Raw genomic sequence first — 12473 nt, 5'->3', positions numbered from 1 at the left:
AATCTGGGAGCCTGGTTTGTGGGATTCAGGGCTTAAAACCCCACTCTGGCTGGGAATAGTTTACTCCAGATATGTACACCTGGTTTACTAGGGTCCATCAGCCCAGTAGGATCAAGGTGTGGATCAGAGCTACATGAGAACTGGCCCTTGCTTTAAACCCTTGAGTAGATGGGAGAGATTCCTTCAGCTTCTGAGAAACACAGTATTCTAACAAATATGAATCCTGCCTGGTCCCCCTGGCCAAACATTGCCCACACAAGACAATTCTGACATCCACAACTTTGACACTCTTTAGAAGCACAACCATACCATTACAAAGGATGCCAAGCTTTTATTCCTCCATCTCTTAAGTGTTCTGAGGAAACCTGGCTCTCCAGCCCCATCACTCCCCTGTAAGCAAATGATGCTCTGGGGGTGTCCTCAGAAAAGCTGCAGAGGACTGGTTTCCAGCAGTGCTCTGCCCCGCTGTCCCCACTGGACCCTCAAGTTGACCTCCCAGTGCCCAGATACTGCACACATAAGGCGAGCAGAGTTTGTCTCCATCCCTCCCCTTTCCCAAAGGCCAAGCACCACATCCCCTCAGCTCTCCTCTTTGCTATTCATGGGGTACAACGCTCTGTTTGTTGTGGTGGGGTCCACTGCCGGTCCCTGTGGCCTCCCCCTGTTTTAAGCAGGGAGCAGCTCCTTCCCGTTCATGAATCTTCTGGTGCCTCCTCAGGTACTTCTTCAGCCGATAACGCTTCGCACAGACCCCACAATTGTAGGCCCCACCTCGGGAGTGGAGCAGCTGGTGTTTGATCAGGTGGTGCTTATGGGGGAAGCATTTCCCACACCTGGTGCACTTGCACGGCCCCATGCGGACATGGATGGTTTGGTGACGGAAAAGGTTGGCCTTCTGGTTGAAGGTCTTCTCGCACTCGGGGCACTGGTAGGGCTCCTCCTTGGTGTGAATCCTCTGATGCCGGACCAGATTTGACCGCTGGGTGAAGCTCTTCCCGCACTCGCTGCATTTGAAGGGCTCGCTCATGTGGACTCGCTGGTGGCAGATCAGCTTGCGGTTCATGCGGAAGCTCTCCCCACACTCACTGCACTTGTATGGTCCCTCACTCGTGTGGATCTTCCTGTGTCTGGTCAGGTTTGATTTCTGGTTGAAACTCTTCCCACACTCAGGACAGGGGAAAACCCGTTCACCCCTGGGAGCTCCTTTCACTGAGGGGTCTTTGGACATGGATTTCTCCCGGTTCTCCAGCATCCTCTCTTTGGTGGACAAACAGCTTTTCTTCTGCTTCCTCTCTGGGCTCTGGCTCTCCTGGTGATTGGCCTCCACATGAGGTTCCTCTTTAATTTGGATCCTCTGGATAGCATTGAGGTTTGGCTTCTGCCCATAATGCATCCCAAACTCAATGCTTTCCTGTGGTTCTTCCTTCACATGAAGCACTAGGTTACTGGCTGTGGGGACTTCCGGCTCATGCTGGCCATCAGCATCTTCTTCCTTTTTAAGCAGTCTCTCCTGTAAAGCCATCAGTGGGATCTTTCCATAGTCCAGATTTTCTGGTGGCTCTTCCTTGATGTAAAGTTTCTGGCAGGCTATTGCAGAAATGTTTGCTGTGTCATCAGTGGGTGGTCCTGGATCCTCCTTCACCTGGATTTTCCAAGGAGGACTTTTCGGATTAAATGGGATTCTAGGTATGCTACATCCCTGGGCATCTCCTTCATGGGACATATTTTCCGACACAGTCTCCTCTGACCTGAGGGAAAGATCAGGCTCCTCTTTAATCTGCATGACCTGGAGAGACACACCATTAATATGTCCCTCCAGTGGCTTTTGCTTTTGCTTAGCATGGTTCTTCTGGTGGACACTGAAATATCTCTTGGTGCTCAAGCTCTTCCCACACTCAGTACAAATGAAAGGTCCCCCATGGAGGTGTATCTTCTGGTGGGCCATCAGTGTGGCACTTTGCCCAAAGCGCCTACTGCAGTCGGGGCATTTGAAGGGCTTCTGCCTCTTGTGGATCTCTCTGTGGGTGGTGAGGGTGCCCTTCTTCACAAAGCTCTTCCCACACTTGGTGCAGGCGAACGGCCTCTTCTCCATGTGGGTCCGCATGTGGATACTGAAGTAGCTCTTTGTGCTCAGGCTCTTGCTGCAATAGCTGCAGAGGTACGGACCACCTTTGGTGTGTGTCTTCTGGTGGGCACCCAGGCATATCTCCAGATGGAAGCATCGCCCGTACTCTCCACAGCAGGAAGGTCTCTCTCCTGTGTGGATGCTCTGGTGGGTCATGAGGTGCCCTTGGGTGGTGAAGTGAAGAGCTCCTCTGCTGTGTGGATCTGCTGGTGTCTCTTCAGGTTCCCCTTCTTGCTGACGGATTTGCCGCACTCCTGACACACGTGGGTCTTCAGTGACACACGCTTAACCAAGTCCTTCATGGCAGCAGTGCCATGCACCCAGTGGTGCATGATGGAGCTGCCAAGCAGATGCCAGGTACAAAAAGGCACAGCATTATGGGGATGGACTGCCTGGGAGGCCTACAAAAACGATCAGGACACACACATCAAAGTGTACTTTAATGGATGCACTTTATTCCCTGTAGGGGAAAGGGTGCTGCTGCTGAATGCCAGCTCTGGGGCAACAAGGAGAATGTGGTCTTCCTTTCTCAGCCTCCTTCCAACTCAGCTTGAAGAAGCAATGTTTGTAACTCCATTTCCTGGCTATTCTGATCCCCTGGAGAGGCCTCCCTGTCATTTCTGGAGACTTGGACTAGTGGACTGAAAATATAAAGTGAAAATAGTTAGGTCGTTATTTCTTCTCCACCTCCTGTGTTCCCTATGTAAACACCACAAGCTGCACCTTCATGGTTCCATGGGAGGCTGAACTTGAGACCTTTGAAGCCATGGGCTTGGCTGGACTAGGAAGAGGCTTATTTTCCCTGGCACTGGGGGGGGGGGGGGGGATCTGTGATGAACTTGCTGCTGCAATGAGGTTTTGACTCTCCTATTGGTGCACTAGTGATTTACTCTCAGAATAGTCCTCTGTCCTTTGTCCAAGAAGATTTATAAGTGAATATTTAATTAATGCACATTTTTGATAAGTGACTGTTCACCAAACAAACCCCCCCCAAACCTAAAAGAAAACCAAACTTGGCACCACTTGCAAACCTGAAGTGTTCTGCTTTTTCCTGGCAAACCTCCATGTACAGTGGAAGACAGGTCAGTGGTGTCCTCGGGGGACAGCTGGAGAAGTGAAACATGGAAAGATAAAGTGACTTTGTCCTCCTCAGTAAGGTTCAGTTGACATCAGGGTCTGGGTTCTATGTATTTACATTTACCATGCGGAATAAATAAGTGCCAACAGAGATAGTTTTTATCAAGACTGTGAATTGCAGTAGGGAAAGAGCCAGAAAGACTGAGGGGAGACAGCGGTGCTGAAAATGACTGTCAGCAAGTGTAGGCTTTTACTGATCGTACTGATAGGTGAAGGTGAGGCTGCCAAAATCACCAGTTCTGGGGCTGGCTGCCAGCAAGGACACAAGCTCTCAATGAAACTTGTCCCTGGAGGTCTGGGTGGCTGAGAAGGCTGTGGCTGAGAAGATGAGTCCCTGGGGAGCCTGCCACTGATGTGTAAGGGAAGTGGGGAAGGAGGATGCCATGGGTCAGGGGACAAGCAATGGGAGATGTGGAGTATAAACATTCAAGCACAACTTGCAGAGTGTTACATGCTCCTCAGAGGAGAGAGGTCAGAGTGGTAAATGAAGTGGTCAGCTGATTCAGGAAACAGTTATAATGGGGAAATTTACTTCAGATTTAGTCGTGATGCTTCAGCTAAGCCATCTGTATCCCCACTGATGCAGGGAAGAGCTACCACTGAAGCACAAGAGTGCTAAACTCCCTGTGCTAGTACAGAGGTACCACAGGAAAACAAAACCAACTATTAAAAAGCGCCCCAAAACAAGTACCTGCAAAGTTATACTGAGCCAGGAAGACCAATACACACCCACTTGGAGCACCAACAAGGTTTAATGTTTGCTAGTGCAAGGGGGGACTGTGAGGGGGGGGCAGGACTTCTCCCTGGGTGGGAGAGCAGCTACGTGACATCTACAGCAGGTTTTAATTCAGCAGGCAAAGCCTCAGCTGCAGCCAGGCTGGAAAGAGGACTCAGTAAAGTTCAACAGTGTATTTTTATTGACAGAGGTCAAAACTCCCTTACTGGGGAGTATATTCAGGTGCAGCTGCAGGTGAAGGGGTAGTGGGCTTGCTGCCCTGTCCACAGCCTCTCTCCTCACCACAGATGCTCACACCAGTCCCTTAGAGAAAACATCTCACCAGCAGCAGCATTTCAGTTGCCTCTGGATTTTGGCAATAAGCCACAAATCTCTAAATTCAGGTCAGAGTAAAAGGAGAAATTCCTGCTTACATTATTCCTTTTATTTTATTTTTAAAAAGTATCCAGACCCCACAGATCCAAATCCCGCCTTTATTTCCAGCTCCGCAATCCCCATGGGCTCAGCGATTGAATCCAGGGCAGAACCAGATCCCAGGGGGTTGCTTCGTCTTTTCTTTGGGCTACACAGACCAATGAAGGGCAGTTGGCCGAAAGCATCTTACCTGAGCAGGCCATCAACCTCTGTCTGGCATTGCTCTCCTCCGGGGCAGTCTCAGTGGCACAGCAGTGTTCCTGACTCGGCTGCAAGTCGCGTTGCAGCCCCATCTAGTCTGACCTAAAGGAAGTCTGTGGCCAGCGCAGTGAGAGCTACCGGAGGAAGGGTGAAGCGAAACAAAGACAAAGAGCAAAGGTTGAAGGGGCAGGGGAGATGCTCTCAGCATCTCGTGCCAGCTGGAAGGATTTTCACGCCACTGCCAAGGTGTTAGCGGGAGCGCAGGAAAGAAGAGGAAGAGAATCTCTCCCTGATGTGCCTCTCTTCTGCAGCGCTATATTGGTGGGAAGCTGGAAGGGTCCCCGGCTCGCACTGCCTGCTGGGAATTGTAGTTCTCCCCAGCAGTTCTGGTCCCCCACCCTGCTCTCTCTGCGCTGGCAGACGGTAGGTCAGGACCAGCCCATTTCTGCCTGTGCCAGCTGAGATCGTTTTCTTTTTATTGTTGTGGGCAGGAAAACATCCCACAGTGTTGCAAGCATCCTTCTTCCCTCCCAGGCCGATTGTCTGGGACTTGCTCCAGGAGCAGTCATAAGAGGAAAGATGCATTTCAGGGAATATTTCTGTGTCTGCAGCAGCTTGCAATCCCCCTGAGGGGAGGTAGCAACCAAGGCTGGTGCCTAGATACCGGGAAAGGATCCCTTTTACTGCTCAGTGAAAGCACAAAATTGGTATGCAGATTTGACAAGGGTGGACACTGAGGCATATGGACTTGATTTAGCAGTGATTGAGCACCACCTGGGAGAGGCTGTGTCCCAGCAGGACCTCATAGAGTACAGCAAGAACTTCCTGGATCTGCCCTGTGCAATGAGGCTTAGAGACTCAGCATGAAGCTCTAGCCCAGGATGCTTCTCTGAGGGAGTTTTAGGAGCATGTGCATGGTGGAAAGCTGCTTCTGCATACCTCTTTCCTGGAGCAGGGGTTAGGGCTGTCCCATGCCTCTGAGGTTGGATAATAACACTCATTCCTGCATAAGCCAGAACCTCCTATTGTGTCCTAAATATGGCACAAGGCTGCAAACATAATGTTTTCCTCCACTTTGATTTAGGGAAACTGAGGCAGGAGGTGGTGAGGTACCTGGCTCAAATCATGCAAGGAAGTTCAAGGTTACAGGGTTGCTGGAGTTCAGAGCTAGTTTACACACTGTATCTGCCTTGGATAAAGTCTGCTGATGTATTTCCAGTACAAGCCAGCAGTATGGGGCAGCAGCACCAGCACTGGGGTGCACCTACAGTCCAGCGTGTGTCCCAGCCCAGTGAAAGAAAAAGCCACACAAATCTAACCACTTTTATAGCAGTACATGCACAGCAGAAGATACCCAAGCCTTATTCAGTTTGCCTTACTGAAGGTCTTCTGCTCTGATGCATGAAGATGCCACAGCCCCAGACAGACAGCAGGGACCACAGTGTTAAGCAACAGTAGACCCCAAGCATGCTGAGGGGAGATTCCTCATGTGCAGGATGCCTTTAGGGAACACGTCTCCGCTTTTCCATCCTTCCTATTTCCATAATACCAACACTGCGGTTGGTGCCAGTCAGCAGTTCCATCAGTCAGCCCCATCTTGGTGTGTGGCACCATGGAGGGAGTGGGATTGAGACAGTCATGGATGAAGGACACACACAGAGAAACTGGTGGGGACCATTTGTCTGACTCCTTTTCTGCCAGAGTGATCTGCTGTAAGGTGGCAGGATCATGCCATTTCAGCTGTGTCAGTGTCCGTTTGTCCACTGGGACACAATTTAGCTTATTCTAAAGTGGATGCTTCTAGTAGGGCAGATGACATGTGTTCTCAGAGATCCTGTTTCCCTCCACTGACATCTGCATTTTCGCAGGTGAGTGCCTCCATAGCTCACCCTCTTCTTCAAACAGATCAGATCTGCCTGTTGTCTCTCAGACTCTTATAGAGCCCCAAAGTCCAAGAAAATAAGAGATCAAATATGCCTTGGTATGACCTCAAGGTTTTGCCTGTGCAGTCAAATATAGACTCAGAGTACATTATGCTCATGCCCAAATGGACTTCTTAGACCGAGCTGTCAGGGCAGGGTTAGGCTATGTACAGAAATAGCCTGGCCTCTTCTAAGCCCAGTTTGGAAGTGGTGACCTGCCAGTCTGAACAGCTTCTGCTGTCCCGGGGAAACCCACTTTGGAATTGAAGCTGTGCCATCAGCTGCAGTGACTCTGCAACATACCACTAGATGCCAGTGAAAGCTCTTTCCAGCCTGCTCCTGCTTTGAAAATCTCACACTTTCGGCAATTTAATTTGTTTTATTGTATTTTTTAAAAGGTAATCCTTCACTTTTGATCTAATAAGGCCTCCTTGCCTTGTATAGTATGTGTTTAAACGTTTTGCATACCTCCTCTCTCTCTCTCAGTTTCTCTCTGTTTCTCAAATACAGATGTATTTGCCTTTGATTGCTAGTATTTAGATGAGAACTTTTTCCCAACATCTCCCCAGACCAGAATTTACCCCTAAGCTCCTTTTCTCATCCCACTTCCTATCAAACACTCTAATTCCCCAGGACCTTCACCTCCCAAATCCTCTAGACGTTGCATTGTGACTAGAACTTCTGACATGGACAGTTGGGCCAAGAAACACAGGTGCTGGCATGGAATGTTCAAGACCTGTCCTGCTCTGGGAGATGATTCCTCATATCAGGTCACCAAGAGGCAAGACATAAGTCCAGCTTGTCCAGCTATGGGAATAACAGCCTGCTGGAACAGACCTGCATGGGCAAGGGCAGGGGATTACCGAGTAGAAGCAGGCTAGTGCAGGGGTGCTGAGAATCAGTTTGCATATGTTTGGTATTTAGTGGAAAGGTGAAACGGATGAAACTTGTAGATGCTGCAGTACTAGGAAAGAAACCCTACATGGGAGATGGGTAAAATAGCAAATAAAGCTCACAGTCCTGTACAGCAGCAAGCTCTATGCTGCACTTCCCTGGTGTAGAGATCAGTACAGGACTGAAATGATCTCACATTTTATCTTCTAGCGCCTGGAGCACTGCATGTTGCAGAACAGAATCTGTCCCATGTTACCCACTGATGTTTTCACAAGCTCCAAGTCCTTGAGCAGCCTCCAGGCTTTGCACACACCATTTTTTCCCACGTGTTTGGTCAAAATCCAAGTAGACTGGACTATCTCACAAGCACTCCGAGTGGACACAAAGCCCAGCAGCTACCCAGGCTGCAGGAGGGATGTGTGTCTGTGTGTGTGTCCTTCATGTGCCTGGTGCAGCCACCCTCTCATGGCAGAGGACCACTAGGCTTAGGAACATCTTGCCCTTTGGTGTAGCATTCTCCTCCAGTGCCTGGTGCACCTCTTGCTCTCCTGATGCCGGTTGCCGTTGGAGACAAGATGTTGGACTAGATGGAGTAAAGGTCTGATCCAGGTTGACAATTTCTATGTTGCTTTTTCAGATGAATCTAACTTTATGTTTAAACAGCCAACTGACAAGGCTGCATAGGAGAAGTGAGAACTAAATTTAAGCTGAGCTGTCATATGCTCCAGTGCCTGATTAATTATACAATGAAATAAAAATGGAATTTGGCAAAATAAAGGAGGAGGGGTAAATGAAATTTTCACTGTGCTTTAGAAGGAAATATTGCCACAGGTTTTATTAAAGATGCCACAGTTAATCATATCAGGAGGCTTGAGGGCACGACGTAGCTTGTTGTGCTGGGTGCAGACAATGCTGGAAAGCTGAACAACGTGACATAGAGAGATAAGGGAGCAAGAAGCCCAGTTATTTGTTCAGGTGAGTCTGTGATTGTTTCTGAGGTTTGCAAACATGATAGGTGCCAGCCGAGCCTGAGAGAACCCCTAGCTGCCTTGCTACACTATAGATTGTTTTTATTAATTTAAGAAATAACTTTTACAGTAAGGCAAAGTGATAAAGGAGAATAAAATGTTTAAATGACAACTAACTTTCTATGCTCTTCCAATCCCCCTGATTTTCTTTAATTGCTTTTGTGCATCTGATTAGCAAAGAAAGCTTTCCTTTTTTTCAGCCCATATCTCCTACAGCTTCATTGTGTAGCCCAAGCCTATGGTTTCCTGTCCTGCTGCCATGAACATAATTGCGGTGTCTGTGGCTGTTTCCATATCCACCACACTCATCTGATAAGAGCTTGAAATTAATAGCTGGTTTACACACAAATGGGCCTGTCACTGATTTCCAGCCTTGCCAGATAACAACGATGTGTTTGCTTTTCTGCCCTACAAGCAGCAGGCTTCTCATTCTTGAAGACTCAGTTGTTGTTTGATTTTGTTTTCCTGGGGAGAGCTGCAGTCAGGACTGGTGGCTGCAGGGCTTCTATCAGGAGTGAGAAGGAAGGTTTATGGCTGTAATGTACCCAAATTGGAAACGCCTCCTTGCCCTGCTCTGCCCCAAGGACTGTCAGCATTTTGGGATGGCTCAAACATCACCAGGTCTTCTATTTGGTGAGCAGGGAACCGGAGTGCTACAAGGACCTTGTGACCTAGCCCTGCACTAGTCACCCTTTCATCCCCAGAGTCCCACTCTCTTCACCCTTGGTTGCAACTTTCTTTCCCAAAACGACAACCCCATCATAAGATAACTTAAAGAACCTAGTAAGGTCCAAACGACATGCCCGAGGTTGAACAGCACACCAGCAGTAGAGCAGAGAAGCATCTCAGAAGCTGATGTAAGGCATCACAGCTCTGCTGCTTAATAGAGCACCCTTCCCAGTCCCTTTCTAATACAACAGCTGCTACCCAATGCTCTTACTCTCCTGACCTCATCCCTTCTCCACAGAAAAACACCGTACGTCCTCCCTGCTGTAATCAGTAGACTTGAGTAGTGAGTGCTACTTGCCTTCTAATGTCTTTCATTCCTCACATTCTGCTGAGAGGGAATCCAGACTGTTAGGTGTTTTCCAGGCCCACATGATAAAAGTAAAGTCTGGGCATGAATCTGGCCTCTGCTGGTGCCTCAGTTTCTTTGCTGGAGGGCAGTGTGGTTAAACCGAGCTGTAGGCATTACTGAGAAGGTGAAGTCTTTGCTTTCAAACACCTGCAGCAGAGCTAGGCTCCCTGATAGTGAGCAGAGTTTATATTTAGTGGAGGAATTTCAAGGGCATGATTCATCTGCTCTAATTTAGATACCTGCCTTAGGCTGAGGTGAATCACTCCTGGGCCTCCCTGACTTGGTTTCTTCATGCTACCTAGGAAGCCTGGCTCAAGCACAGATGTGCACATACTGCTGTGTAAATCCTGTTGTCAGTGGCCTGCCAGAGGGACAAAACCTGATATGTTGGCTCCCCTCTCCTCCTGATTCTTGCTCACACTCCTCCTCTCTAGGCTTTGTCAACAGAGACTAAAGGAAAGAGGCAGGTGTGAATTTACACATCAGGAAGCCAAGGAGACGTTATGCCTCCTCTGATGCTGCCCATGTCACAAGATGCAGGGCACAGGGGAACCCCCTGAGCCACATACAGCCCTGAAAGCTGTGAACAGCTGTGGAAGAGCTGCTAATAAATGTAAGATTAAATCCCCTAGGCTGCCCTGCTGCACTGATCTTTCTCTTTCTTTGCCTTTTAGTGTAGAGGATGTTTCCTTCCTCCTTGCATTGCTTCCTAGATACTGAAATGCTCAGTTATTTCTTCTCTCTGCTGCAGTTTGATTTAATCTCCCTGATCCTCTATATCACCCTTCTCAGACTCATTCTCTGTCCTTCACTTGAGAAAGGAGAGTCAGGATTTCTATATGTAAAGTCTACAAGACTTAATAAGGACAGCGAAGTCAGTTTTAGAGGGTAGAAATACAAGTTCAATGTAGTTTTATCTACTGAGGACCAATTATCTGGTGAAGAGAAAAATCCAAGCAAGACCTTCCATCAGCTTTAGTGACTTCCTCAAAGGCCTGGAAAGCCTAGTTCACAAATGTATCTCTTTTAAATGATGTGAAAGGCCAGTGGAATTAAAGTCTTTGTATTCATCCTTCAAATCCTATCCACTCTCATGTTTAGTGTGCTTTTAGCCAACACAGCCAGAAACCCCTTTGAATTAAAACCAAACAGCTCTAAAAGCCAAACTGACAGATGAAGAAACAGGGTCTTGTGGAGTTACAGCAGGATGCGGAAGCCAATATTTTAAGAATACTCTCTGAGAGTCCTCCTGCTCAAGGATGTTTAGGACCAGTAACACTCATGCTCGTAGTGATTCAGTCACCACTCAGAGCATTATTCGTACTTCAGTGTCCCCAGGGCTTCCCAGCATTTTTAGCCATTGTCAGAGACATAGAAAGGAAGGCTCTTGACAGCTGTTTATAAATATTTAGTGTCTTGCCCAGGTGAATAGCCATAGTAAAGATCCCATGTTTGCAGTGTGCAGGAGTTTGCAGCACAAGCTAACAGTAGTCATGAGGATTTGTTGGGTGCCGGCTCAGAAAAGATTTTTGCCATTTAAGGGTTTGTCATTTTGTTTTCTTACACTTCTTTTAGAGGTGGAGAAAATGAGTGGCATCCTGATGCTTGTATTTTATATGCTACTTCAAAGAGAGGATGCTTTTAAAGGTCAGAAAACAAAGCTGGGAATGAAAAAAAGCACTGTTTCCTTGTTAGCCACTCAGCCAGCGTGGGCTATGACATGCTGTCAGGCAGCTGCAGCTCTGCATAGCATTAAATACACCTTCACTCATCTCATGCTCTCCCCATTTTCTTTAGAACAAGCCAAATCCTTTGTTTGAAGGAAAATCCTTGAGCAAGCACTGGCTTTCAAATTAACAAAATGCTGACACTCAGCACTGATTCTTTGTAGGAGCAGAATGGACATGAAAACAACCTGAGTAGCATTGCTCTTTGAATGTGTGATTTTATTCTCTATGCAATTAGTTTGAAGCTCTTGGAATCATCTTGTTTGTAAGCATCAGAGTAGGGCAGGAGGCTTGTTATCAACCTGCACCAGCAAGATAAAAAAATGATTTTTTAGTACTAATCTGCACTGAGATGTCATACATCATAAGCCAAGGGTATGGATGGCTTGGTGTCCAAACAGCAGGTACTGATAATAAGCTACTGATAAGTGCACCAAGGTTCTCCACTAAGTCCTGTATTGTCCAACATGTTCATGGTCTTCAGTTAAGAGGAGGAACAGGCTGTCCTATGAGGTAGTGCAGTGTCTCTCCATGCAGTTTTCAAGATCCAGCTGGATAAAGCCCTGAGCAACCTGCTCTGCCCTCATAGATGAGCTTGCTGTGAGCAGGAGGTTGGGCTATACACCTCCTGAGATGCCTTCCAACCTGAGCTATCTTGTGATCCTAAGATCCCATGACCTAGGTAATGTTGGAGTTACTCTTAGAAAATCATCAGGTAGCATGTAAGTGCCTGGTAGAACTGCAATTTCGAGGGACCTTGGGAAGCCTGCAGAGAAACTGAGGGATCTGAGCTAACCTAGCCAGGTGAAGTGAAGCTGCAACTAACATCTATCTGCAACTGTTCGCAGGGGAGTGACAAAGATGCTGGAGCCGCTCTTCTCAGCAATGGTAGATGTTATAACCAGTGGTGGTGACCACAAACTACAGCTTGTGAAATGTAGGTGAGGTGTTAGGAAAAACCTTTCCTTTAGGGAGGTGATGCACAAGACCTGTTTCCCTGTGCTTGGATCTGCTCTTCTGGATGTTAGAACACAGCAGTGTGATTCTGCAGCTGTGAGTGGTCATTGCTCACTGATAGCAAGCACCGAGGTTATTTCTTCCCTTTCATTTGAAGAGAAGCTTGTAAAGCAGTGCTGCACCTGAGCATATCTCACTTCCCTGGGAGTCTGGTATTGCTCTGGGCTGAGATGGGAATTTGGAGCAAGATTTGT

General features: G+C 47.9%; 1 protein-coding gene and 1 long non-coding RNA gene across 2 annotated transcripts; both read right to left on the bottom strand.

Moving 5' to 3' along the window:
• Positions 1-556: 556 nt before the first annotated feature.
• LOC130593609 (zinc finger protein 184-like) lies at positions 557-2297 on the bottom strand. Its single transcript, XM_057398889.1, has one exon. It carries the CDS (start codon positions 2279-2281, stop codon positions 596-598), a length of 1686 nt encoding a protein of 561 aa, XP_057254872.1. The 5' UTR covers positions 2282-2297; the 3' UTR covers positions 557-595.
• Positions 2298-2558: 261 nt separating this feature from the next.
• On the bottom strand, positions 2559-4671 carry LOC130593611 (uncharacterized). The gene is made up of 2 exons (XR_008970836.1): positions 4603-4671; positions 2559-2766 (listed from the first exon to the last, which is right to left on the bottom strand). It is a non-coding gene; the product is annotated as an uncharacterized LOC130593611 (long non-coding RNA).
• Positions 4672-12473: the final 7802 nt, after the last annotated feature.

The sequence above is a fragment of the Pezoporus wallicus genome, unplaced genomic scaffold (assembly GCF_028554395.1).
Source record: "Pezoporus wallicus isolate ANWC-B61680 ecotype Strahan unplaced genomic scaffold, APGP_CSIRO_Pwel_v1 contig_3487, whole genome shotgun sequence".
Lineage (NCBI taxonomy): Eukaryota > Metazoa > Chordata > Aves > Psittaciformes > Psittacidae > Pezoporus > Pezoporus wallicus.
Note: the sequence above shows the minus strand (reverse complement) of the source record. Positions and strands in the feature narration are given on the sequence as shown.

What these genes read in the sequence shown, in the direction of transcription:
- LOC130593609 (XM_057398889.1), bottom strand. Translation starts at nt 2,281, where the DNA reads ATGACCCACCAGAGCATCCACACAGGAGAGAGACCTTCCTGCTGTGGA.